The 25,469-nt window shown below is 39.7% G+C and overlaps 1 protein-coding gene across 1 annotated transcript in view; it reads right to left on the bottom strand.

Moving 5' to 3' along the window:
• b3gat2 (beta-1,3-glucuronyltransferase 2 (glucuronosyltransferase S)) overlaps positions 1–25,469 on the bottom strand; it is a 90,629-nt gene that overhangs the window by 41,918 nt on the left and 23,242 nt on the right. The window contains exon 2 of the mRNA XM_034898293.1: positions 755–899. Coding sequence (XP_034754184.1) covers positions 755–899 — 145 coding nt within the window. The remainder of the gene's footprint in view (positions 1–754; positions 900–25,469) is intronic.

Below are 25,469 nucleotides of genomic sequence, written 5' to 3'. Positions count from 1 at the left end.
TTTCTAATGATGTGCTGCATGACCGTGTTGGTGACGATTTAATGCTTGCAATTTATAAAAAACAATTCATGAAAACACATTGTGGAAAAACACGTACCGTTTGGGGAACCGTGCTCTCAGAGTTAAAATGTAATGGCTCAATATTGAAACGATTGACAGATGAGGTCCTTATAGTTACATGGCTGCCCCTATTCATTTGAGCCAAAGTAGGCTATAGTCTATGGATGAAGTCTACGGTTGAACAGCATTCAAGGTGAAAGAGAGAGAGAGAGAGAGAGAGAGAGAGGCTGCAGCTACTCAGTGTTTCCACGCCCATTTCTTCAGTGTTTCCACGCCCACTCATACCGCACCCCCCTTTTCATAATATTTGAATATTTGTGTGAGGTATCATTAAACTCAGCAGAGAGTTCCTTCTTCATTGGTGATGGTTTGGTCCTCCCCCTATGCTTAACGCTGCTTTCATAACTGGGGACCCATTTAATGTAGAGTCTTGTGTGAGGTATTGTTGAACTCAGCAGAGAGTTTCTTTTTGATTGCTTTTTAGACCCTTGTGTGAGGTAAAGGTTTGCTCTGACCCTTAAGCTTTGGCCAACTAAGCAGGGAGTTCCCGTTTCTTTGGTGATGATTTGAAGTTTCTAAGTGCTGCGCAAATGCACGGTTGCAAGGAGCGGCGCTCGGCAATAACCCTGACATGCAAGAAGATGGGTGGGCCTGTCCAACGCTGCTTGCCTCTTTAATCGGACTTAAGCCTTACCTGCCATGTCGGTGGCGAAGGGACGGTCCGGTCTCCAGCCGGTGTACCAGCCCACAACTTTACCCCCAGACACCAGGGGACGCTCATACGCTCTGCCTCCTACAAATCCCACAGGCCAAACAGAAACCCCTCGAGTACTGCGCATCTGCAAAGAGGGAAGAAGGAAAGGATCAGTTCAGCTATTACAAGCTTAATACATACAGAATTTTTTTATATTTCAAGTTTAAAGACTGCTGTGAAACCATATTAGACAGCCAAGTTAAATGCAAAATTTCAGGGGCGGAAGCAGACATTGTAGTCCACACCTGGGGGGGGGGTATTTGATAATAAAATGCCTACAAATCTGTACGTAAAATAGAAAATGTAGTTGCCAAGCTAATGAATGACTCTGTAGAGCTAACATCCTGTTTTGTATATAACTGATCTCCAACTGTCTTCATCATTCTGAAACCAGAACACAACTAATGTCAAAGTTGAGAAATTGTCATTTCTGACATTAAAAAAGAGGTAAATTGTCTGATGTTACTATGTTTAAGTTAGGCTACATAATGCAAGTAGGGTAGGAATTTGGCATTAACAGCATTACTAATAATTAAACCTATTGTTAATAGAAGTCACAAAATTAATGTTGATATTTCAGCAGTAACAGAACTTTTGCAACATTGACTGCTAGTCCAGTCAGAGAGACAGAGGGGGATATGACACAAAGTTTGAGATTTCATGGCTGGAGCCCTAGAATCCTCGCCTTGCTCTGCCACTGCAAATCTGTCTTTTGCCTTTGAAACCCAACCAATGCCGTTTGCCAGTTGAGTTATTTAAGAACAGCAGGAGGCAGATGTTCTCCAACAGTCTCCACTGTGGGGCTGTATGTTAAAAATATGTTCTACAACAGCTGTGACATCCTCTTAGGCCAGACGTTTTGAAAGTTGTAAACTCTCCTCTTTGATAAAGCTTATAGTCAGGGAGTGAGGAGTTGCAGTTTTTGCCTAGACCTGCAGGGGAGGGTGTAATTGCAGCAGACCCCTTCTCTTCTACGAAGAGAAGGGGTCTTATGGGACTGGCTCAGATTTGTCTTGCACCAGCTCTTAATTATGCTGTTATGGTTTTAGACTGCCAGGGGACTTCTTTTGACACACTGAGCTCCTCTCTCCTCTCCCTTTCCATCTGTGTGCATCCATGTCCCAGAAATCCTTGTTACTAACTTAGCTTTGAGGATCTTGTTCCCTGGAGTCCTTATACTTTTTTGCCCAGCAGTTTTCCTTGGATTACAGTGGCACCTAAATCACAAATGCAGCCCTGTAACACCCTGCTACGCTCTGCTATGCCCTGTAACACCCTGCTACGCTCTGCTATGCCCTGTAACACCCTGCTACGCTCTGCTATGCCCTGTAACGCCCTGCTAAGCTCTGCTATGCCCTGTAACACCCTGCTACGCTCTGCTATGCCCTGTAACGCCCTGCTAAGCTCTGCTATGCCGTGTAACGCCCTGCAATGCCCTGCTATGCCCTGTAACGCCCTGCAGTGCCCTGCTATGCTCTGCTATGCCCTGTAACGCCCTGCAGTGCCCTGCTATGCCGTGTAACGCCCTGCAATGCCCTGCTACGTCCTGCTATGCTCTGTAACACCCTGCTACGGTCTGCTATGCCCTGTAACGCCCTGCAGTGCCCTGCATCTATCTACATAAGTGTCTTGAGGTAACTCTTGTTTTGATTTTATACTGTAAATAAAATGTAATTGAAATGAATTATCCACATTTAGTTTTCAGAGTTATGCAAAAGAAAACGACGTGGTGTCTGAGCCTACTGGCAAGGTACACCCTGCGGATGCATTAAAGTGGAAAACACCAGAAAATGTGGTGCTGTTGATTCTGAAACGAATGACTTATGTGTCGGTTTGCATGAGTGATTAGAGATTTTTAATTTCTAATGAATTGTGAGTGAGAGCAGCATGCAGGGACTCTGTGGCTAACTGAATAGAGGACAAAATGAAACTGAGCTGCCTCCCTACTTTTTCACAGTGAATGATTTTGCACACAGCCAGAAGCAGTGTGACGAGAAATGAGACACAGAGAGAGGGAGATAAAAGACAGGGATGGGGGTGGGGCAGAGAGCTGACTGTGTAAGGACAACTGAGTTTTTTTTTTAGGGTATAAGACATGAAACATTTGTATCTTAGCTTTGTGTGTGTGTGTGTGTGTGTGTGTGTGTGTGTGTGTGTGTGTGTGTTTATGTGTGTGCGATTTTCCAACCCCGTCCACCCTACAGCCCATTCATTCAGACACTGCTCCTCATCACTCACCCAAACAGCCTCCAGCCAGTCGCTCATGACAAAACAACAGAACAAAACCAAATCAGTAAGCAGGGCTGCATTACCCACCCAGACATCACACTAAGCTCTGGCTTTTAAAACCACAGGGAACCAACTGTATATTTAGCACAATATATGAAGAGGATTTACAGTTCTCTTCCTCGAAGTGATCATGGAGGAGACGTGGCTGTGTGCACAGAATAGCTGAGTGAATCACATGGTCTATAGAAAAATAAAAACCCTGAAGAGTGTATCTCAACTAAAACATATTTATTGGATAATAATTAAGAAGAAATTGAAAAACGAAATTCTAGCCTGACAGATGAAGGTAAAAAACAATGACAGCCCACTGAGTAGAATATTTGTCCCATCAGGTGAAGAAAAAGGTTCATGTTGATGTATTACTAATGGGGAGAACTGTCAATCTGCCATTGACAGCCTAATTACTGTAAAGGATGTCTGCCTCGAGCAAAGTGCATATTGAGCCTCACCAGAGCTCAATGACAGAAGCAAATCTGTAGACCGAGCTGCGAGGGAAGAACATGTAAAAGCCAGTATATATTAATATGCAGCTCAAAGTCACTACTGACTGTAGTACTGGCTTCTAGCAGTGTTGTAGAAAAGACCAACTTAGTCTATATCCTTTGCGTTCCACTTCTGTTGTAGGAAATCTTCGAACAATCAAAAAGATGTATTTATATAGTACTTTACAGCAACCAGCAGATATCCAAAGTGCTTAACAGAATGAGTAAAATCACATTATACTGTACAATAGAAAGAGTGAACATAGAAAACAGTAAAATCTGAAAATGTTGTCACACCACTGCTACGTATTAAAAGCCAGACTAAACAGATATGTTTTGAGTTTGGACCTAAAAAGAGCTACATCTGTAACAGTGTGACTATCGGGGGGTAGCTTGCTCCAGAATCTTGGGGCAGCAACAGCAAAAGGCTGATCACCCCACTGTTTATACCTGGACCTCGGGATTTCTAATCCAACTGTTTTGAAGACCGCAATGAACAGTTGTGGTCCTGCAAAGTTAAAATTTCAGACAAATACTCTGGGGCAAGAAAATTTAAAGCCTTAAAAACAAACAATAAAATCTTAAAGTGTATTCTAAAATGCAGCGAGAGCCAATGCAGGGTGTAGAAAACGGGAATGGTGTGTGCACGTTGAGATGTATTTGTTAAATAGCGAGCAGCAGCATTTTGCAAAAGTTGAAGGCGTAAGACATCTGATTCAGAGTAACATAGAGAGCACTACAGTAGTCCAACCTTGAACTAATAAAAGCATGAATGGCCTTTTCCAGGTTGTGCCTGTCAGTAAAGGCTGCAGACAAAGCTGGAAAAAGCTCCTTTTAGCAACATTAGTGATCTGCTTATCAAATTTCTTTCTTTTTTTTACTTTAATTTTTATTGAATTGTTACAAATGATCAGACACCTCAATTTGTAAGTAATAATAAGAAAAAAAAATAAGAAAGACAAAAAACAAAAAAGAACGGGAAAAACTCCTGTGGGAAGAGGTGATGGTAGCCAAGAAAAATAGAAATAAAAAATATATTTCAAGTCAATGCTGTATCCACTGAGTCCAAGCTGTAAACCATTGTCCTTATGGTTTATTTAAGTAAAGTGTCCACTTCTGCCATCTTTTGGTATACAGACCTTCTCTCAAAAGTCAACCTTTCCATTGCCCTCGTTTGATGTCAATATGACATCAAACCATTGTTACCGTTTAGGACAATCAGGCTTAAACCAGTTTCTGGTTATCACTTTCCTCGCTTCTGTGAGGAGTATCTTGACTAGGTACCTGTCCCTTTGTACTGTTACAGTTGAAATATGACCCAGGTATAAGGCTATGCATGTGAAAGGAATCTTATATCCAAGTACATTACTTAAAACTAAATGTATTACCTTCCAAAATGGCTTCAGTTTTTCACAAATCCAAAAAATATGTGTGTGATGTGCTAGTAGTCAGCCACATTGTCTCCAGCAGGGCTGGTGTGTTGAAGATGTTTTACTGCTGATCTGAGGTGTAATAAAAAAACTCACCAAATTCTTCCAGTTAAACACCCTCAGTTGTTGTGAACTTGTGGAAGTATGTTGAATTTCACACATATCGTGCCATACATCCAACGGAATTTCCACTTCTAGTTCCTTATCCCATCTTGCTTTCAAGTATGTTGAGTTGCCCCTACTTTCCATAATTCTTTCATAGAACATAGAAATGATTTTAACGCAGTTTGTATTTGTTCCATAAGCACACATCATATATCTTATTACTGGATTGTAGTTCTTGCGAGTTCTCCATTTTCAATTCCTTGTTATAATAATCCCTAAATTGTATATTTACCTAAATAAATCCAGATTGTGAAGGGAGAATTTTTCTTTTAATGTTGGGAAAGTCTGTAATTCCTTCTTGTCCATTATCGTACACACTGCCTTAATACCTTTCACTGTCCAATCCTTGAATATGGCATCATTAACTCCTGGTTTAAACTGGGTGTCAAAGGCTACCCATCTGAGAACTCTCTGATCTTTCCATAGTTTTAGCTGTCTCACAAAGTTAAACCAGAACTCTAAAGCGTTAGAAGTTATAGAGCCTACTTTACACTTGACTAATGAGGAGATTTCCATTTCTCCCAACACTGACTGGATTTGATAGCCTTCAATATATGTCTCGATTTCCTTACAACTGGCAAAATAGTTGTCATTACACCAAAGAAATAAGGGGCGGAATTGAGCTGCATGAAAGTAATCTTTGAGATTTGGAAGCACCATTCCTCCTTTATGTTTAGCCAACTGAAGTGTTGTATATTTTATTCTAGGCTTCTTTCCGTCACGGATAAATCTAGAAAAAAGCATATCCCAGGCTTGGAATTGGTGTTGAGGGATCTCTACTGGTAAGGCCTGGAATAAATATGGCAATCTAGGCAAAATTTTCATTTTAATTACGCTAATCTTACCACTAAAGTCCAATGGGTGAGTGGACCATCTTCTAATATCTTTTTTAATATTTTGGTTGATTGGATTATAGTTTTCCTCATACAAATTGTTAAGATTTTTAAATAAGTTCACTCCTAATTACTTTATTGATTCCATGTCCCATCTTAGATCGTATCTATCTTTTATTTCCTTGGAAGGATTACAGTTGAATGACAGGAGTTGTGTCTTTGTAATATTTATTTTATATCCAGCATAATACCTAAAATCATCTCAGATTTTTATCAGTATAGGTATGGAGGTCTCAGGGTCCATCAAATGAACCAAAATATCGTCTGAAATAAACTAATCAGGTGGTCTGTGTGTCCAATCTTAATGCCTCGTATTTTTTCATGTTGGCGAATTGCCTGGGCCAGGGGTTCAATGTAAAACGCAAATAGTGTGGGACAAAAACCTTGTCTAGTGCCTCGCTCCAATGTAAAAAATGGAGACAATGTTCCATTGATTTTTATTCATGCTGTTGGTTGTTGATAAAGTGTTCTAATGATCCCTACTGATTGATTGTTAAAACCAAATCTATGCAAAGTTTGGTAAAGGAAACGCCAGTTAACCCTATCAAATGCCTTTTCGGCATCAAGGCTTAGTAGTATTGTTTTCCTTTTCTATCCTATCTATCAAATGCAGCGTCCTTCTGATATTATCATGTGTTTGCCGATTTTTAACAAATCCAGTTTGGTCTTCGTCAATTAATTCCGGGAGAAGGTTCTCAAGTCTTTTGGCAATTATCGCTTTGTACAATTTATAGTCTACATTAACAATGGAAATAGGTCTATAGTTACTGCAATATTCCCTGTCTTTTCCGTCCTTGGGGAGTACTGTAATAAGTGCCTCTTTCCATGATGGTGGGAGTTTACCTTCCCCTTTAATCCAGTTAAATGCTTTCAGCAGGAGGGGGCTAGCTCTTCTTTAAATGTTTTGTACCACTCTGCTGGGACACGATCACTACCCGGGGTCTTGCTTGACTTTATGTTGGATATTGCTTTATTTATCTCACCCAGTGAAAAATCTGCTATGATACAATCATTCTGCCTCTTGCCAATACTAGCTAGATCTAGATCGTTAAGAAAGTGTTGCATTGCTTCTACTTTAGTTTTAGAGGTTACGGTATATAGGTTTTTGTAGTAATTTAGGAAAATGGCCTCTATTTCTTTTGGATAGTATTTTAGGTGATTTGTTTCTGGATCCTGTATCTTATGTATGGTACTATCCAGTGTTGTTTACGCAAGCGTTGGGCAAGTAATTTAGCTGCCTTGGGTCCTGATTTGTAATATGTCTGTTTGTAAAATCTAGCTTTCTTCTCTACATCTTGATCTAACAGATCATTGATCTGTTTTTTTAATTGTTGTATTTGCGCTAATAGTTTTGGGTCTCTGTTATTTTTATGTTGCTTTTCCACTTTAGATAGATCTGATACATGGTTATTATATTTCACGGCATTCGTCTTTTTATTCAATGCTGTTAAGGCAATCAATTTGCCACAAGTCACTGCCTTCAATGAGTCCCATATTATAGATGGATAAACCTCACCATTGTCATCAGTCTTAACATATTCTCTTATGTCTGATTTAATTTGCTCTACTGCTTTGCTATTTAGTAACCCTACATTTAACCTCCACCCTGTATTCCGCCTCCTTCCTTCTAGATGAACTGTTAGATACAGTGCACTATGTATGGTCAGAGACCTCAGCTACCCCAATTCTACATTTCTGCACCCTATAGTTATCACTTTTTGATATAAAAAATAGTCTATCCTGGAGTAGGTAGAGTGTGGGGCTGAATAGTGAGTATAATTCCTGTCAAGTGGGTGAGTAAACCTCCAGACATCACAAAATCAGATTTCTTCCAAGGCTGTTTTAAATTATTTTGACAATTTGTCTTTATTTTTGTTGAGACTAGTTGTATCCAGGTGGTGATTCAGTACTATATAAAAATCGCCTCCACATAAATAGATCCCACTCTGCTTCCAGTGCAATAACATCCATCAGTGATCTGTACAAAAAATTGCTATTATTAGGAGGTGCATGGACATTAATTAAGGTTCCTATATCCTCTTCAATCCGTCCCTTTACAATGAGATATCTACCCTCATTCTCTTTTATTTCGTTAATGAATTCAAACTTAAGCTTGTTTGCTATAAGGATAGAAAGCCCTCTCCTATGACTCTGCACAAATGAATTATAGTAGGTATTTTTAAAACCAAACCGCTTTCACTTTTCATGCTCATGTTGAGAAAGATGCGTTTCTTGCAGAAAAAATATATTTGCATTCTCCTTTTTTATTTGATCATTACCTTAGACCTTTTAACCGGGTTTCCCAACCCATTCACATTTAAGGACATTAGTTTTACTTCAATAGACTGCATCACAGTTGGGCTGAAAATATCTTACACCATTATGTTCCCCACAGGCCAAACGTTACAACCAAAAATAAAGATAACTGGAGCACAGAAACGTGCTTGGAAGAAATTGGAACAGGAATGATAACAAACACAGAACAAGACCTCCAAAGTCTGAAGAAGATTCTTCAGTTTTGAGTGAAGGGGGGATGACACCTTTTGCAGAAAAAGGGCCCCCTTCCAGTTAGTCCGCTACAGGCTGTTTCTGAACTTAAGTGCGAGCCCTTTGGCAGAGCTGAACTCTCATCTCCCCGTGAGTCAGCACGTGAATACCATATATTACGGGACAATTATTTACCGTCTGTTTTAGGACATTAGGCTGGGCCTACTGCTCATCCCGGCGCCCGCGCTGAAATTCCCGGAGGCGCACTCTAGCTCGCCTGGCACTATTATCAAGGTTTGCACCTCTGCGTGATCCCACTCTTTGCCAAGGCAAAGATCGTTCGAGGCGCTCCATCAGATGTTTCCTACCGTTCTGCTTCTCTGGCACCTCCACACTGTATCCCCGCTGTCGCAGCTCCTTCGCGGCTTCCCATGCACTGTTGTATACCTGCACACTGTTTTCCCAGTGGATGCGCATCCTGTTAAAGGGCGTCTGGAATCGAATACCTTTCTCTTTCAACGTCTTTTTGATGCCGGCGTATGCTTTACGCTGTTGGAGAACGGTGGCTGTGTAGTCGTGGTCAAAAAAACAGTGGTTTCTCTCCTATCGTGATTTTCTGACGCCATGCCTTTTGTATAATCATCTCCTTAGTAGTGTATTGTTGGAAATTAATCATAATAGATCTCGCGGGTGAATCGAGCCCCGGTCTCGGCGCCAAGGCTTTGTGGGCGCGCTGCATCTGCAGATCCAACTCCTCACTCAGCTTGAGTTCGGTTATTAACAGCTTTTCAACAAACGCTATCACTGACCCATCCTCCGCACTCTCCGGTACGCCATGGATCCGCAGATTATTTCGCCTTGCTTTCGATTCCAAGTCATTCAATTTGTCCTCCAGCTGCTGTTGGTCCTTCATCATTTGTTTGAGAATGGTGTTAGCCTCAGCGCTCCATGTTTCCGTGTCATCGATCCGGCTCTCCATCTCGCTAATTTACTTGTTTTGCTCCTGCATAGCTTGCATGTATGTTGCTAGCTGTTGGTTAACGTCTTGCTTGAACTCATGGAGTTCTTCTCTCATGTCGTGTTTAATGTCGTCTTTAAGCATTTTAAAATCCGATTTGAAGTCACTTATCTGCTTACTTATGGCATCGACGTTCGTGCACTCCGTCATTGTCGACACGCCGCCATGTTGACCTTCTTCCTGCATATCGCCCTTAGCATGTTCTGCCCGGTGCAAATCTTTACCTGCTGGTTTATCTTGCGTCCCTTTAACTTTACCTTTAGAGTTAAGTTTATGGGGGACGTAAATATGCAGACTATCAGGAGCTAACTGCTCAGCCTGCTATTTCGTTCTGTTGCCAAACCGGAAGACCTAATTATCAAATTTCATGGTGCAATCAAAAGTAGCCCCCAAGTTCTTCTTCCAGTTCATCTTGCCAGATGCATGTAGTTTCCTTTCTTTATGTAGGATTTTTAAACTCAGTGGATTTCTGAGGACTTTGCTTAACTGCTCCTCAGATCTCTGCAGGGTAAATCCAGACAGCTAGCTAGACTATCTGTCCAGTCTGAGTTTTCTATTTTGCAGTGGCTCTGTGCGGAGTTGAGCACCGCCCATGACAATTCCTTATTGGTTTAAAGAAATGCCATCAAACCAAACTACTTTGGAGGAAGGTCTGGCAAAGCTAGACTAAGACCACCTAAATTAATAAATAAAAAAGTCCTAAATATATCAAATATAAATTTGATGTCTGATGAAGGTCCTTGAGGAAAACCTCTGTCTCCAGGATTTCATGTTCTTCCGCACCTGATGTAGACTTGATCTGTAGACCTGCAGCCAATCCGTCTAACTGGGATATAAAGGCTGAGAAGCACCGTAAGTTACTGGTACCTGTATTTTCAACCTTAACCTGTGCGTCTCTTGACAGAAAGCCCTATAAGAGAGAGCTGACAATTAACAATTTCTCTCGTTGTTGTTGTGATGATAGGGAGTTAGTCTTAGTTTGTCTGGTACCTTTTTGTTTCTGGTGCAGTATAGTCAGCTTTGTTATTTAATTTTTTACTTAGGGCTAGGATGTTTGTTACTTTGGCCAGGGCACTCCATGATGTTTTCTGCAGACTTCCAGATCTGGCAATTAAAGATTAATCTGAACCTCCTGACTCCTCATGTAGGCTAATGTTACTCCCCTCTCCCCAAGAACAACTTTGGGGTCGTAACACCAACCCCAATTTACATTTTTAGTGGAAAATAAGTAACTAAGTGACATGTATCAGCATCAATCTACAGTATGACTTATGTGTGAGAACAAACAAGTTGTATAAATGAAATTAAAGGGAAGTGCTAATGTGACATATATTAAAGTACAAAGGAATCAGTGTTAAGCAAAATAGTATAAAATACTGTGACTTCAACTTTGCTCTTTTCAAGGGTTGTTTCACTCAAATACAAATACAAAGAAATCTTTTTCTGCCACAAAAAAGAGTCTATTCAGTGTAACTGTGTAGCATGATGAAGGAATAGTCTGTATGACACTCATTGGAAGGTCTTCACTGATGGGTTCAAGACTTCCAGACATCCAGAGAATTGCATTGTGTATAACCTCAAGACGTGATGGTCAGAACAATGAATGATTTCTTTCCTTTACAAATCAGTGGAAGTGCTGACTTGCAAACCATGTACTATGATTATAAGAGAGATGCTCTGTACAGGACACACAGGACATATTTTGAACATTAAGGTCTATTCTTTGGGTTGCCTCATCACCATGATGTTTTGGTTCTGAGGAACCACGAGGCCATGTTAACATAGGGTCATCATTGTCTCCGACAAGACTGGAGTCCATTCAGCTGTTCAGATGGGTCTTTAGAGAGTACATTGTACCCACAATGTGAAGTTTAGAGGCTTCTGTGCTTGACGGCAAACACATTCTCATCCCAGCGCGTCAAAAAGCCATGTTTGGTCAGTTTCCTTTGGCCTTTGTTACAAACGCGAAAAGTCTCCTTTAGTGCTTAGCCCTTTGACGTCACTTTAGATGTGCTTGGTCGCGACTCTTGACGTCACTTTTTGACTCTCAGGGTCTCAGTAAGGTGTATGAAGTTATAGTTTTTATGGGATATAAAATGTACATTACAGTGGAACGTAGGACAAGAGCGAGACACAAAGCATGGTCTCTTGGGTAAAAGTCCTGTGTTATTTGACCCATCCCCAACCAACCTCCTTATGCAGATTTTCAGTCCATTCAGGCACTAAAGTAGGATTTTGGTGTCAGTAGCAGACACATAGGCTGAAATCGTGGGAGGGATGGTCAGGACCTACCTACCTGCTTTCCTCTGTATTTTTTTTCTCCCCTTTAATAAATAGCTCTTGAGAAAATGTAAGTTTATAACCATGTTATATTGTAACCTACACGAGTACTGAAGTCATTTGAAACCATAGAGTAGAGGTGTAGACCTATTAGTTGATGCACAAAAAATAAAATGCAATTACTTCCCCAGTTTATTGATCATAGCTCGTACTGAAAAGAAGAGTGAAAAAAAGGCATAAAAGTTGTGTTAGTTCAGCTAAACAGAGCTTAATTAGCAGAGCTTTCATGCATTTCTGTCACATCTCCAGCAGTCAGATTCACTGTGTTCACTCAGAAGGAATCACTGCACATGGGTAGGCATTTTAATGACATTTTGAACATGTTTCACACACAACATTAGAGGCTAAAAACATGTTTAAAACTTGCCCTTTTTAAGTCTGTTGGGTGCTAACTCTAGCAGGAGGATAACACGGTGTAGACAGCACCAATTGGTTTTTGGTTTTCTCTCTACTGACAGCACTCTACATTTACGAACAGAATCAACCGGAATTCTCCTTTAATCTTTTTCTGTTGCATTTGTTTAAAAGATTTATTCTGTGTCGTCCTGAATGCTTTCCTTACATTAGATGTTGATTAATTTATAGTGTGGAGTGTATAGGATTTAAAACTTGGTTTGATTTGTCTTTCTGATAACTAAAGAGAGGCCATCACTGTCCACTATCCATGGTACGAATGCAGATGTTTAAGATGCTTCAGTTTGAGTTTTTAGTTATTGTTATACATTTTGAGTAATATTTGCTAATATTACGCTACAACTGTACTAGTTAAAACCTGTGCTTGTGTCAGAAACATTAATATTCAAATTGAAGATGGAACCAAATCTTCAATTACCTTCTAAAATTATTGGTGTAGTCTGCGTATATCCACAATGTTCAATGCTCTGTTTTCCTCCAGATTTCACTCTTTTTGGCAGGATGTCCGTTACCTTCCACTTTCTTTGTGTTGGAATTTTAAACTCTGGTGGATTCAAGAGGACTATGGTTAAATGCTACTGAATCCAGACAGCTAGCTAGGCTATCTGTCCAATCTGAGGTGTCTGTGCATGACTAAAACAAATTTTGAACACATGTTCCATCAAAACAAGTTCCTTCCCGAGGCTATTTTGCAGCGGCACCGTGGCTCTGCCCGGTGCTTAGACGATTGTAAATGTAAATGTGCTTTTATATAATATAATATACTATAGCACTTTTCCAGTCTTAACAACTGCTCAAAGCGCTTTTACATCTACCGGAAACAATCACCATTCACACACATTCATACACTGTGGCTGGGGCTGCCGTACAAGGTGCCACCTGCTCATCAGATAAACATTCACACACATTCACACTCCGATGCGCAGCACCGGGGGCAACTCGGGGTTCAGTGTCTTGCCCAAGGACACTTCGACAATGACTGCAGGGGCAGGGATCGAACCAACAACCTTCCGATTGGCAGGCAACCGCTCTACCACTGAGCCACAGCGATTGTTATTCTATAAAAAAAAAAGATAATAAATAGAGGATGTTTTTGCTGTGGAGGATGGTCTGGCAAAGCGAGACAATTTTGGTCTAGCAATGTTCAAAATACCCTTTCAAAGAATAGTTTAACATTGTATTAGCTTTCTTTTAGTTAAATGAGGAGATTGGTAAACTCTCATATTTATGCATTAGCTTAGCATAAAGACTGGATGCAGGTACAAGAAGGACCGGTAGCGCTCTAGACAAAACACTGTGACACAACTGTCTTCTCTTTGCAATGTAGGCTACAATACACAAGCAATACCACGCAGCCAATATAAGCAAAAAACAGCAACAACCCTAACACCAATATATACACTTCACACAAATTGACAGTGAAGTGTCAACAATTATTAAAGTAGGCCGATGCATGGAGCGTATGTGTATATTTGATTGACAACAACAACACCAACATGTCTGCATAATAAATCAAATAGGTTTCCAAACCCCTTTACAGCACATGCTTGCACAGCTATTTTGTAAATCAAATTTAAACTGGTATAAAATGCAACTGTAATAATGTTGCAAATCTTTAAATAAACAAAACCATTTGAGTGGACCTGCTCACCTATCATGAGCAGGTTTACAACCTGAAACCACTGAAGAAAAAGTAGCTTCTCACCCCTGGGGAAATCAATTCCTTTGACCTGATATGGTCCGCTCTCTGTCAATAAGTCAATTAGTTACTGTGTTATTGTTGTTGGCTATTTGCTGGGCTCTTTCTTATCCCCCTAACCTTGTCCGTGTACAGGAAGTCTCGCATTGCCAGACCTTCCTCCGCAGTGCAGTTGAGGAGGGTCCGGCTAGTCCACACAGCATTCTGGGATTGGAGAAAAACGTGCTCTGGTTTATTGGCATTTCTATAAACCAATCACAATCGCGGGACTGAGCCGCCAAATGAGGGCCAAACAAGCCCACATTTTGCCTCCTTGTTGCTCTAGACTGTTGCCTAGTCTGCCTTTACTCACACGCCGGCACTGGGAGGTAAAGCAGCACATGTAAAAGCTTTTGCAATCTAGAAACAGGCTGAATACATGTTGCGTTAAAGCAATGGTATAAAGAACAGCTAATGGACATTTATCTAGATCAAACTGTCAAGATATGATAAAATCCTTCCCTTTCATTTCTCTTCTCTCTACCTCTATTGACCCAGACCCTTGCACCCTCTCTCATGCCTGGGCCCCTGAGCAACACCAGCAGCTTTGAAGCCATTTCCCTTTTAATACTGTGGCCCCTTGAGTTTGCCTGTGGGACGCTAAAACCCTTCGCCCTCGTTTCTTTTTTGCTGCTGTCTGCCTTTCTCTCTCAGGTCATTTTTCAAAGACTCCAGCTTCTCCGCTTTGTAAGATGAAAAGGAGAGGAAGAGGAAGAAGGAGAGGCTGACTCAGTGTGTTGGTCATTCCCAGATTATTCCTGTAGTACGATTAAAATTTTGGCTCAGCGGTCAAATCCTAGTTGACTGCTAATGATGATTGGTTCGAATGCTGCACCTCAAAGCTCAGCACAGAGCTCCACTGGTGTGCAAACATATTCAGAAAGACTCTCTGGACTTACATGGGGCCCAATTTTATAACACTTTGAAGACCAACATTAAGATATTTTTGCCCTGCTTAGCCTGCCTCTAAATCTAAACCACTAAATGATAAAAAAATAAAAAAATCATTGCATTTCCTCCATAATAAATACACTAAGTACTATCTGTCTTTGTTGCCTTTGGCTTTTTGCTGTTCCCAGAGGTTTAGACAAGTCAAATTCAAGCAATTTTCAAGCACTTTTAAAGCACATTATCAGAGCTTTTGCAAGCATCTATGCATCATGTTTTCTGAAGTATCTTCCAGTCAAAATGTATATTTTTCTCTGCAGTGGAAAAACATGATTGGTTGTTTTATATCCTCTTGAAGGCCTTGTCACGTAGATGTAATGATTGATCATAAACATTTCCATTAGAAAACCTCATAAAGAGAGGATAGATTTAACTGGATGTTGTTGCCAACGCCAACAGAATGTAGCTTTCTATCATAATCAATCTTTACAGTAGAACACATTTGTAGGTTAGGAAAGGTAAAACCTTCATAATGTAGTCATCTTCACACTTTACACTGTCATGCTTTTAATGTATGAAGAAATGATGTATGATCAAAATTGACATTCGGAAAATAATTTATGACACTGTCACGAGAGGATTTGACAACCACAGTTGGAGCTAAATAATCACATATGACAGTTAAATGGAACCCTAACACATTGCAACCAGACATTTTCATTTTTGCTTGATAATGAAACCTGCCATGCAGTCACATGCACACATAGACATCGGGCCCTTTTTCTTGTGATTAATCGCAATTAAATATTTTAATATTTAATAATTTTCTCTCTCTCTCGCTCTTTCTCTCTCTCTCTCTCTCCGCAATGTGTTTCCTCGTCAGCAGTGTGCGCTACACAGACTCACAAGCATAAAAGACAAGCAGACAGAAAGGCAGCAGTCCCTTCCAGCTCATACCCTAGAAAGTTCTTCTTGGCTCAGAGTTTCCTTACTAAATATACTATACACTAAAAAGTCTCTGTGTGAACTGATTATTTATTTGCGCAAGGGAAATAAAAGAAATTGGTAAGGTAGTCAGAGTTAATATATTTAATGTTTTGTTTAAATTTCAAATAAATAATTATTTATTAACTATTAGGCCTTTTTTTTCCTTGAGCCGCTGCCGGCCAAAATGTCTGCGCACGTCCCTGCTGCCATGTTTATGTCCTCTTGGTTAATGTCAACCTGTCATTAACTTTGTACTGAAAGGAACTTTTATACACCAGATCACATGTAATGACAACTGTCATTACACGTTGTAGATGTGTTGAAAATGTTTCTGTCAGATATCTTGAAGACAACCATCCACTGAGATTTAACCAAGCATAATCAGAAATTGTTTTGGACCAATCAGAGAGCTCACTGCCTCTCACAACTCTTCACACAACTATTTAAAAGCTGCGTTGATTTAACTGCACAAGAAGCTACAAATCACAAATTTAAAATATATGGTAAAAAAAATCAATATGGCTAACATGTTAGCAAACTACCTATTTACAAATCCAGGAGACATAGAGAAACACTAGCATTCATTTTTTTGGTCACCTGATAATATTCACTCTTCTTTTTGCTCAGCGTTTGGTCTCCACCAACTCCCGAGGGAGATATCTGGCTCTTGAGCTACTAATCGCTCCACTACGATCACTAGCTTGTGGCTATCTGTCATTTGTCTCATTCCCAACTTTTCCAATACTGACGCCTGGTCAGTTGCTCTCAGTGTCAAATACCAACGCAAAAGGTTGAGGTTAGACTTTGACCTCAACCAATTGAGTCGTTAAAGTTAGAATAGCTGATTGGTCGGAGGATAGGACCTTAAAAAATAAGGTTTTGTTGCGAAAGATCATGGACGCTTGGCTAGTAGCGCAAATGAGATCGAAGTGTGAGTCTTGCCTAGAACTGCAGTGGGTTCCATAATAATGCGTATTAGATGCCCATCTCTGTGGGTTTGGCACTACAAGGAACTTCTTTCACATTACACACATTTGACCTATTGTTGAGAAAGAGACATTCAATTTCAATCTAGCTGTTTTCCCTCAAATTGATTAAAAAACTGTTTTGGTGGTTGACAAAAAATCTTTTTCACAATTCACTGCTGTTTTTCTAGTCTGAAAATCAGTACCAGTGAGTTGTTAATTGGACCAATCAGATGCAGAAAGGATTCTTGTTGATGTCTGGTTGAAGGAGATAGATGTCAATATTCCATTGTGTAGTCTAGTTAAAATTACATCTGTCTCAGACTGTCTCCAGACTGCAGTGAGTGAGTGCGATGAAATCCCTGTGGTGGCAGTGGCAAGCTGCATTGACGGCATATTATACTGCTAACCCTCATGTTGTCTTTATAGCTTTCATTTATCTTTTATAACTGGACTGAAGCCAGGCTACGTAGTTATCAGTGTATAATGAGAATCTGTCCACGGTGACTCTAAAGATTCAAAACCACATCTTCCAGATCGTCCTGCTTCCTTGCTATGAAGAGAGAGATTTTTTTGCATTAAAAATTAAAAACAAATCTGTCTGGCTCCGCAAAGCATATTTGAGCCTTATAATAAAGGTAACACAGTCTATGAAGTCTAAATTAGTCTATCCATATTACTAATAAGTCTAAATGATCATTCATTAATAATGTTATGTGTGCTTCAATTTTTATGCAGTTCCCAAATTATTCTCTTTCTCTCATCCCCAGCCGGATGTTTTGCAGCAAATTCAATGTGCTGGTTAAGGAAATGTCTTTTAAATTACTTGATTAGTAATCCATAGCTAAACTATGAAAAAATCAAGAGGTTCTGCAAAATGTTGTCGATAAGATGCCGGGAAATAGACGTACGTAGGCTATAACGCACATTTTAGTTTCTTGAAATGTCATGTATCCTAAATGTAAAATGTAAGAATGACTTTAGGCCTACAACATTATTAAATTAATACTAAAATGTTAAAAGACATAAGCCATTGGGAGAAATCTGTGTTGGCCAGGGTTAAAGTTTTTTAAAAAAACATTTAGATGACATGTAAAACTTTGACCCAGTATACATGCACGCTTGTCGTTCAGTGCGCGCAGCAAGTCAAAGCCAGGGGAGTTTACGTGGGCTACTGGCCAAAAAGCTAAACAAAAGGATGATGGAGAAAAAAATAATTTCAGAAACTGGAAGTATTATCATCATATAAAGGCTTACAGATATTTGCTAAATCTGAAATCTGAAATTCTGATTTATCGGCCAATATAAATCAAAAATCCAGAAACGCATAACCAAAAATAAACAGATTTCCCTGACATTAGTTAATTGTAGTTATTTAGAGTTCTTAATACCATAATATGATGATTTGTTTTAATGTCACAACAGAACAGAGGAACATCAAAATATATTAAAGTTCTGATGAATAAAATGTATGAAAACACAAACTTAAGATATAAAACTCATAGTCCTTCGAACAAAGAGAGTGTTGCCACAGGGGCGTTGTAGAGCGCCCTCTGGTTTACAAACTATGCAACACCAACACTCATAACAGGGTTGATCATCTGTTTTTTATTTTATTTATTTGTCATTAGAAATAATTCTGATGAAAGAATATTTAAAAAAAAATAATTTTTTAATAAATTTAATATTTAATTACTAATCAGTCATTATAAATGCAAATACTGATAGTTTGGGAAATGCCTAATATCGGCTGATAATATCAGCTCGCCGATAATATCAGCTCGCCGATAAATCGTACGTGCTCTGCTAGAGAACTTTTTGTAACTTAAAATAATGTTTCCAAAATCGATTCAGTGATTCATCAAATCCTAACAGGGTGAATGGCACTTCGGCACTTCTAACCTCTACTTGCTATAACCGCAATATGCAAGTTTGCCAGATTGGGTAGCGGATCTTTAGTTCCTATGAGACATAATGGGACAAATCCACTTCCAACCTGTAGGGGGACGGAAGAAGGAAAAGATCTCTAGTGTCGCTTTAATATGCAAATGTACAATAATCTTCGTAACATACAGAAACAGCCAGAACACAGAATGTTTGCAATTGTGCAGTTTGGCTGGTCGTTGACTCCTCCTGTAAGGTTCTAGACTGGGTAAGCCCCGCCCACTCTGCCGGCGATATGATTTTGCCCTGCATCTGGAAACCTGCTCGTTTAATTCACCTGCTTCAGTTTACATTTTTGTGGGAACCAATCACAAACTGGCTTATCCACCTTGCGCGCATTTGACACAATGACGATAGAGAAGCGACCAAGCAGCTTTTGGTCTCGCCTCTTGTGCAGAGCAGACTGCCCAGACCAACAGTCAATCCCAGATCTAATGCGCTTGGCTTGGTCTGGTGATAGCCAGACTACTAAAGTTCATCATTGTTCCAATAAAGTCAAAGGAGTTTTAAAGGAGCTTGCAGGTTGAGCGTTTTGCTATTATTAGACGGCAAGTTTATACAATTCCTGAGTTCCTGAGCACAACCTTTTAACAACATGATATGATACACGATGACAAAAAAGTTATATGAAGCCAGTGTTGAAAACTGGTTTGACCCATGGCCATGGGAACTAGGGGTGCTGCAGCACCCCCCTAACAATAGGATAAACAACAACAACCATGATTTTAATCAAAAACATTTATTTCTAATAAATTGATAATTAATATAAACCTATTTTATTAGAAATTAAATAAACACATAATTTGATTAGAATTAATCTGCCGAAGCGCGCTGCATGCCTCTGATGCTGATGAGTGAAGAGAGTTGTGAGAACTTTCCCTGCGGGTCAACAGTACAGAAGTGTGGTAGCCATGGCACAAAAGTGCATTTTGGATTTCTTTATAAATCAACCACAGGCTAAAAAGCCTAAAAGGCTTAAAATTGGAGGCAGAAAACTCAGCAACTGTAACCGAAATAGATAGCAGCAGCACCTCACCTCCACACTCCCAGAGCGACCTGCTAGCAACAGACCACCAGGCAGCTAATGTTTTTAGCCAAGCTAGCAGCATCTCTCCACCTCCACACTCCCAGAGCAACCTGCTGGCACCAGACCACCAGGCAGCTAATGCTGTTAGCCAAGCTAGCAGCATCTCTCCACCTCCACACTCCCAGAGCAACCTGCTGGCACCAGACCACCAGGCAGCTAATGCTGTTAGCCAAGCTAGCAGCATCTCTCCACCTCCACACTCCCAGAGCGACCTGGTAGCAACAGTCCACCAGGCAGCTAATTTTTTTAGCCAAGCTAGCAGCACCTCTCCACCTCCAAACTCCCAGAGCAACCTGCTAGCAACAGACCACCAGGCAGCTAATGTTGTTAGCCAAGCCAGCAGCACCAGGGAAACCACGGAGGGAACGTCAACTCAGTGCTGCAGCCTCGGGGTCACACTTTTCCTGTCAGAGGTTTTGGAGATGAGGATTTTTTGTGTTTTTTGTATTATGAATGCAACACAAGGTAAAAAGGCTAATTATAATTATGCTGCCGCCGTGCAGTAAATCTGCATCAACTCTTCAGTAACAGTTCAACTGAAAGATTATATAATTTATTGGAGATAATTGTGGTTTTTTCCATGCGTGTAAAACCTTCTTATTGGAAAACCAGAACGAGGTTGCACCTATATTTAATTATCCTACAGTATTGTTAAACAAATTATTAGGCCTTGTTAAGAACTGTTGATAAACGGCCCAATATCTTTATGCCTTAAATTTGCTATTGCTGTGCTACAAAAACTTAAGGCTGCATTTCTCTATTTCAATGCTTGTGTCAGGACTGACTCGCTTGCTTTACTTGTGTGTTTAGTGGTTCTGTTTTTTAACTTGTAGTAGGCCTATTCTGTGTCATTGTCGCAGCCGTGTGCCTATATCCTGCGTTACCCGTGATATTTGGTCCAGTCTTGTATTATGGAGTTTATTCTTGATTTTATGCTTGTGAAGCATGTGGCCTACATGTGTTAAGTGCCTTTGTTTTAATAAAGAAATATTCATGTTGACAGTAGGCCTATTGGTAAGAAAGAAATTTATATTTGGTTGAATAGCAATAATGGTCTATTATTTTCTGGTGTTTTCGGGTCAATAGTCTATGGCAGGCTAATTATTGTCTTGGTAGGCTATTTACAATGAATTAAATCTCTATACATTGAAATAAATTGTGATGGATGCAGTTAGGTGTGTGGTGGTTGACTGAAAACTTCACTGGAAATTTGTCACTACCGCCAATTCCAAATATGTTCCCGCGGCTCTGTTTGACCTGATATCAGTGAGGTACTGTATAGTTCCAGACTACAGATCTCGTCTCAATTTTCATTTCCAATTTCTGAGCAGCCGTCTTATCAACAACAACTCAGTGTCAAAATGTTTGCTGGGAGCCAAAGAAAGCTATGGGGGGACATGGGTTCTGCAGATGGTTCATCATTCATGGTGACTGCTTCAGCACATGCTGCTTTCCATGCGACCATCTGCAGATTACTGCTGGCACAGGAAAAGTTTGCAACACAAAACTATACCTTTATTTAGGTTGGCTGAGCGTACAGTACATTCTGTTATACAGCAATACCCTGTTGGCAGGTACATTAACAAAATAAATCACATAACGGGTCAAAGAACAGACACAAGGAGAATATCTAAAGACAATAGGGGCTCGCTTAAAGCAGTTACAGGCAGGTGCAGGACCCATTATTGAGAATAATCTGAAGCTTTAGGGGAGTTTAAGTTTTCTGATTTTTATCTGTTTTTTGCAGTCTTTTTCTAAATCAAGTCTGACATATAAATCTGGAATAGGGTTGATAATGCATCAAGTTCAGGCTGTTCTCATAAACCATTCTTACATATAGCTATGAAAAGGAAAGCACTGTAATTCGTAAGCATTTCACATGTTTATAACTGCCTGCACCACATTGTCTGCTGCTGTATAGGAACACTGTGGACCACGTAGTAAGGAGGTCAGGTTGGAAGGGTGAGCCATAAAACACAGGGCTATCAAGGCGCTGAGCGGAGTTCGCTTCCTGGGAAAGCAAATGACTTTTCACCTTTTCTAACCTTTAATAGTCCTTTTGGTGCATAAAGTTATTTGTCGTGATGATGTCATGTCGTGATGCTGACTTTTTGTCGACTACACCCAACTGCTACAGTCCATTATGTTGCGCTGCCTTGTACCCGGCTCCAAGTTGCCTTATGTTGGCTAAACCCAACTACCCAGGACCACCAACAGTTTGCAGAGCTCTGTAGCAAGCGTAACGTGACCAGCAGTTGGCTGCTTAATTTGGTAAACATGAAGTAGTATGCATACATTTTCGTATGATATCATACGAACAGTATATGCCAATGCATTAGGGTTGGGCGATGTCCCCTAAGTTGGCAGCTGACAATGTTTACAGCAAAACGTAGTGATGGACGATGATTTTGTTGTTGGGGTTGGGGTGGGGTAGGGGATTTTCTAGTACTATGGGCAAACAGTTAACATAGAAACAACCAGACAAACAATTAAATTCCCTCTGTAAATAAACAGTATTACATGCTGCCTATGATAGGGGCAACACATTACAACTACAAATAGGTTGCACGTAAGGGGGGGGAGTAGCTTCCACTTAAGGGGCAGCACAGTGCAAAGCCTGACGCAAGTGTCTTTGCACTTGTGATTTTAGCACTTAATTTTAGTCAATTTGCTGCCCACCGAGATTAGTGTGTCTGACAGGGTTGGGGGCGTGGCATCACGATGGGTGGATGGATGGTGGGAAAGTGGCGCACAAAGATATCATCCATCGGCACAACCCTAGAATACGATGACAAGTTCAGTATGGGGTTCCAGAGCCGCATAAAAGATAGCAGTCTTCAGAAAAGAGCTTTTTATACTAATGAACACCAATGGTTCATACATATGCATGCAGTTATGAGTACTGTAATTATCTCCAGTAAAGAATCAAAGAGCTGAATGTAAAAGTGGAAGCAGCGTTTCTATAAATAGCATATGAACAGGGAAAAATAATTTCAACAAGCATTACTTTTTTATTTGCATTAAGCACCAATTTGAAGTGAATGGGAGTTTGATAACTTGCTTTAAACAAGTGTTTCTTCAACTTTTTTACCCCCTGACCAGTGCAAAATTGGTGCACCTGTACATTTTGGGTTAAAAACAAAAGCCTGTATAAAAATGTAAATTACAGCACTGCACCATTTGTGTCAGATTTACAAAACAACAACCTTAAAACTTAAAGTTAAAACTTAACATTTTTTTTCTCACAATTGTTTTGAGGTTGTTGATTTTTTCGACAATTTTTTTTTTGATGGTTTTGTCGCTTTTTTCAATACATGCATACATTTCCAGGGACCTCATAGATAGTTGGAGATTTCAACCACCCCCCCAATGTTGAACTTAAACTTTCACCCATGTTTGAATCACCGTCCTCAGCCAACTTTTATTTTGCTGTAAAGTTAAATGAAGTTTTATGTAAATCAGGGCAATTTGGCAAAAAAAACACAAGGTGCTCAGCAACCCAAAAGCAGGGATCAAAATGCTCTCATTGAAAACAATTACAAAACGCTGTCCCGGGATGCTCAAAATGCTCTCTTTCTGATCTGAGCTTAAAACTAGCTGACGGGACAAATAATTCAGTTTATTTTAGAGAAGCATTTGTACTGTCAACTTATGCCTTTTGTCTGGAACGGTTTGTACTCGTGCAAGGTATAATAGTAATATGTTCACTGACAACATACTGTATGTCAAATTAGATGATTGTTTTTTAGGGTCACACATATCCCCAAATCTTCAAGCAGATGGGCCACATTTTCCAAATTCTGGGACAAAATATATACACAACATCTAAAACTTGTAGTTTCTTAAAGGGTAGCTACAATTTTTTTCAACCTGGACCGTATTTTTCTATGTTTTTATGTCTAAGTGACTGACGGGAACAACAATCTTTGACACTGGTCCAGTATTAAGCGAGATCGCTGCAGTCGGCAGCGGCAAAACAAGCTACAATGTAACTGGGCAATTGTCCAGATTGTGTTTACTTTCACAAAAGTGCTCGTTTTGCCACTGACAGGCTCAGATTGTGTCTGACAACATAATGGAAAGGATTTCTATGAAGGTGAAGTTTTCTGTTAAAGTGTAAGATCCTTTTTTAAACATAGAACATCGACAAAATTGCATTTGCTAAACCCACCAGACTCCATGTGAATAATCAGTCATTTTAACATTGTAAAATACACTTCATTCAAAGTCGATGGAAACAAAATATAACTATGAAAAGCCGTTCTGGGTCGTCTTTCCACTTTTCCAACCATTACAACGCCAAGTCTATCATATTTGTTTTGGAGACCACTACATCATTAGTGTGATATTATAGTCCCCAAAAAACCTAACGTATAAAATCAGATACATGTAGTACACAGATAATGCACCAGATGCCCTTCATTTGAGACAACAAAATGAAGGTTGTCAATCATAATCCACATGTGGTTTTGCTCGGATATTTTTGCCAAATTTGAAGACGTTAATGTAAGAAAAACATTAAAATAGTTTCTGATACTTCAAAAGGAATATTAAGTGAATTTTTGTAACATGTAATTACTTAATTTTTCCTAACTTAGTTAGTAGTAAAATTGTTTTGAAAATGTGTGCATCAAATTTGATACATTAAGTTAAAAATGCAATGTATGTACACATATTTTATGTAAATATAGTTTTATTGCATTAAATTCATTACGCATTCCATAAAGCAACATAAACTGTTTAGATTATTTAAGTAAATTAATTAAATGTTTATGGTTTATTGAATAAAGTTCAATATACAGTATTTATGTATTTTCCTGCTGTTATTAAGATTTTAGCCTACTTGTTGGATGTTGCAATGGCTCACTTTATAAAAACTATTTTGCTCATTGATTTTAAACAAAACTGAACCAATCTGGGAAGAATTTAAGTGGGTATAAAGTTTTTAAGTGTATTTTTAGATGAAAAGGAGGCACAGCGTTGAATAAGCCATGAAGATGATTATGGATGGCAATGCAAGTGATATAGACCATTTAGGGGAAGATGATGATGATGAGGATGAGGAATGGAATCCTACTTCAATGGCCACTGAGGAAAACTCTGATAGTAGTGATGAGGAAGACTTGCAAGATGAAAGTGTTGACAAGACAAGTGCAGAGGTCGAGCAACCAACAACAACAAAGGGAACAACAACAAAGCAGTCAACAAAGGTCAAAATGAAAAGGAAAGAGTATCAGTGGAAGAAAAATCTATTTGAACCTCCAGCTGTTGAATTTGATGAACATTTTGAGGAAGGCTCAGACAAGGCTTGCCGGGACACCATACATGTATTTCAAAAGAGTCTACTCCGGGAAATGGAAAGTCCACCTATGCATGAACAAGGACATAAATTGTTTTCTTACCTACCACAATACAAAGTAAAGAGGTTGTGAAACAACAAATGGGCCAAACTGTATGAGGGGCCGTTAGGGACTTTACTCAGAATTACCTCTCACGAACACATGTGAAATGCTCTTACATACACTACT

Source organism: Etheostoma cragini, chromosome 17, assembly GCF_013103735.1.
Source record: "Etheostoma cragini isolate CJK2018 chromosome 17, CSU_Ecrag_1.0, whole genome shotgun sequence".
In the NCBI taxonomy this organism is placed as follows: domain Eukaryota; kingdom Metazoa; phylum Chordata; class Actinopteri; order Perciformes; family Percidae; genus Etheostoma; species Etheostoma cragini.
Note: the sequence above shows the minus strand (reverse complement) of the source record. Positions and strands in the feature narration are given on the sequence as shown.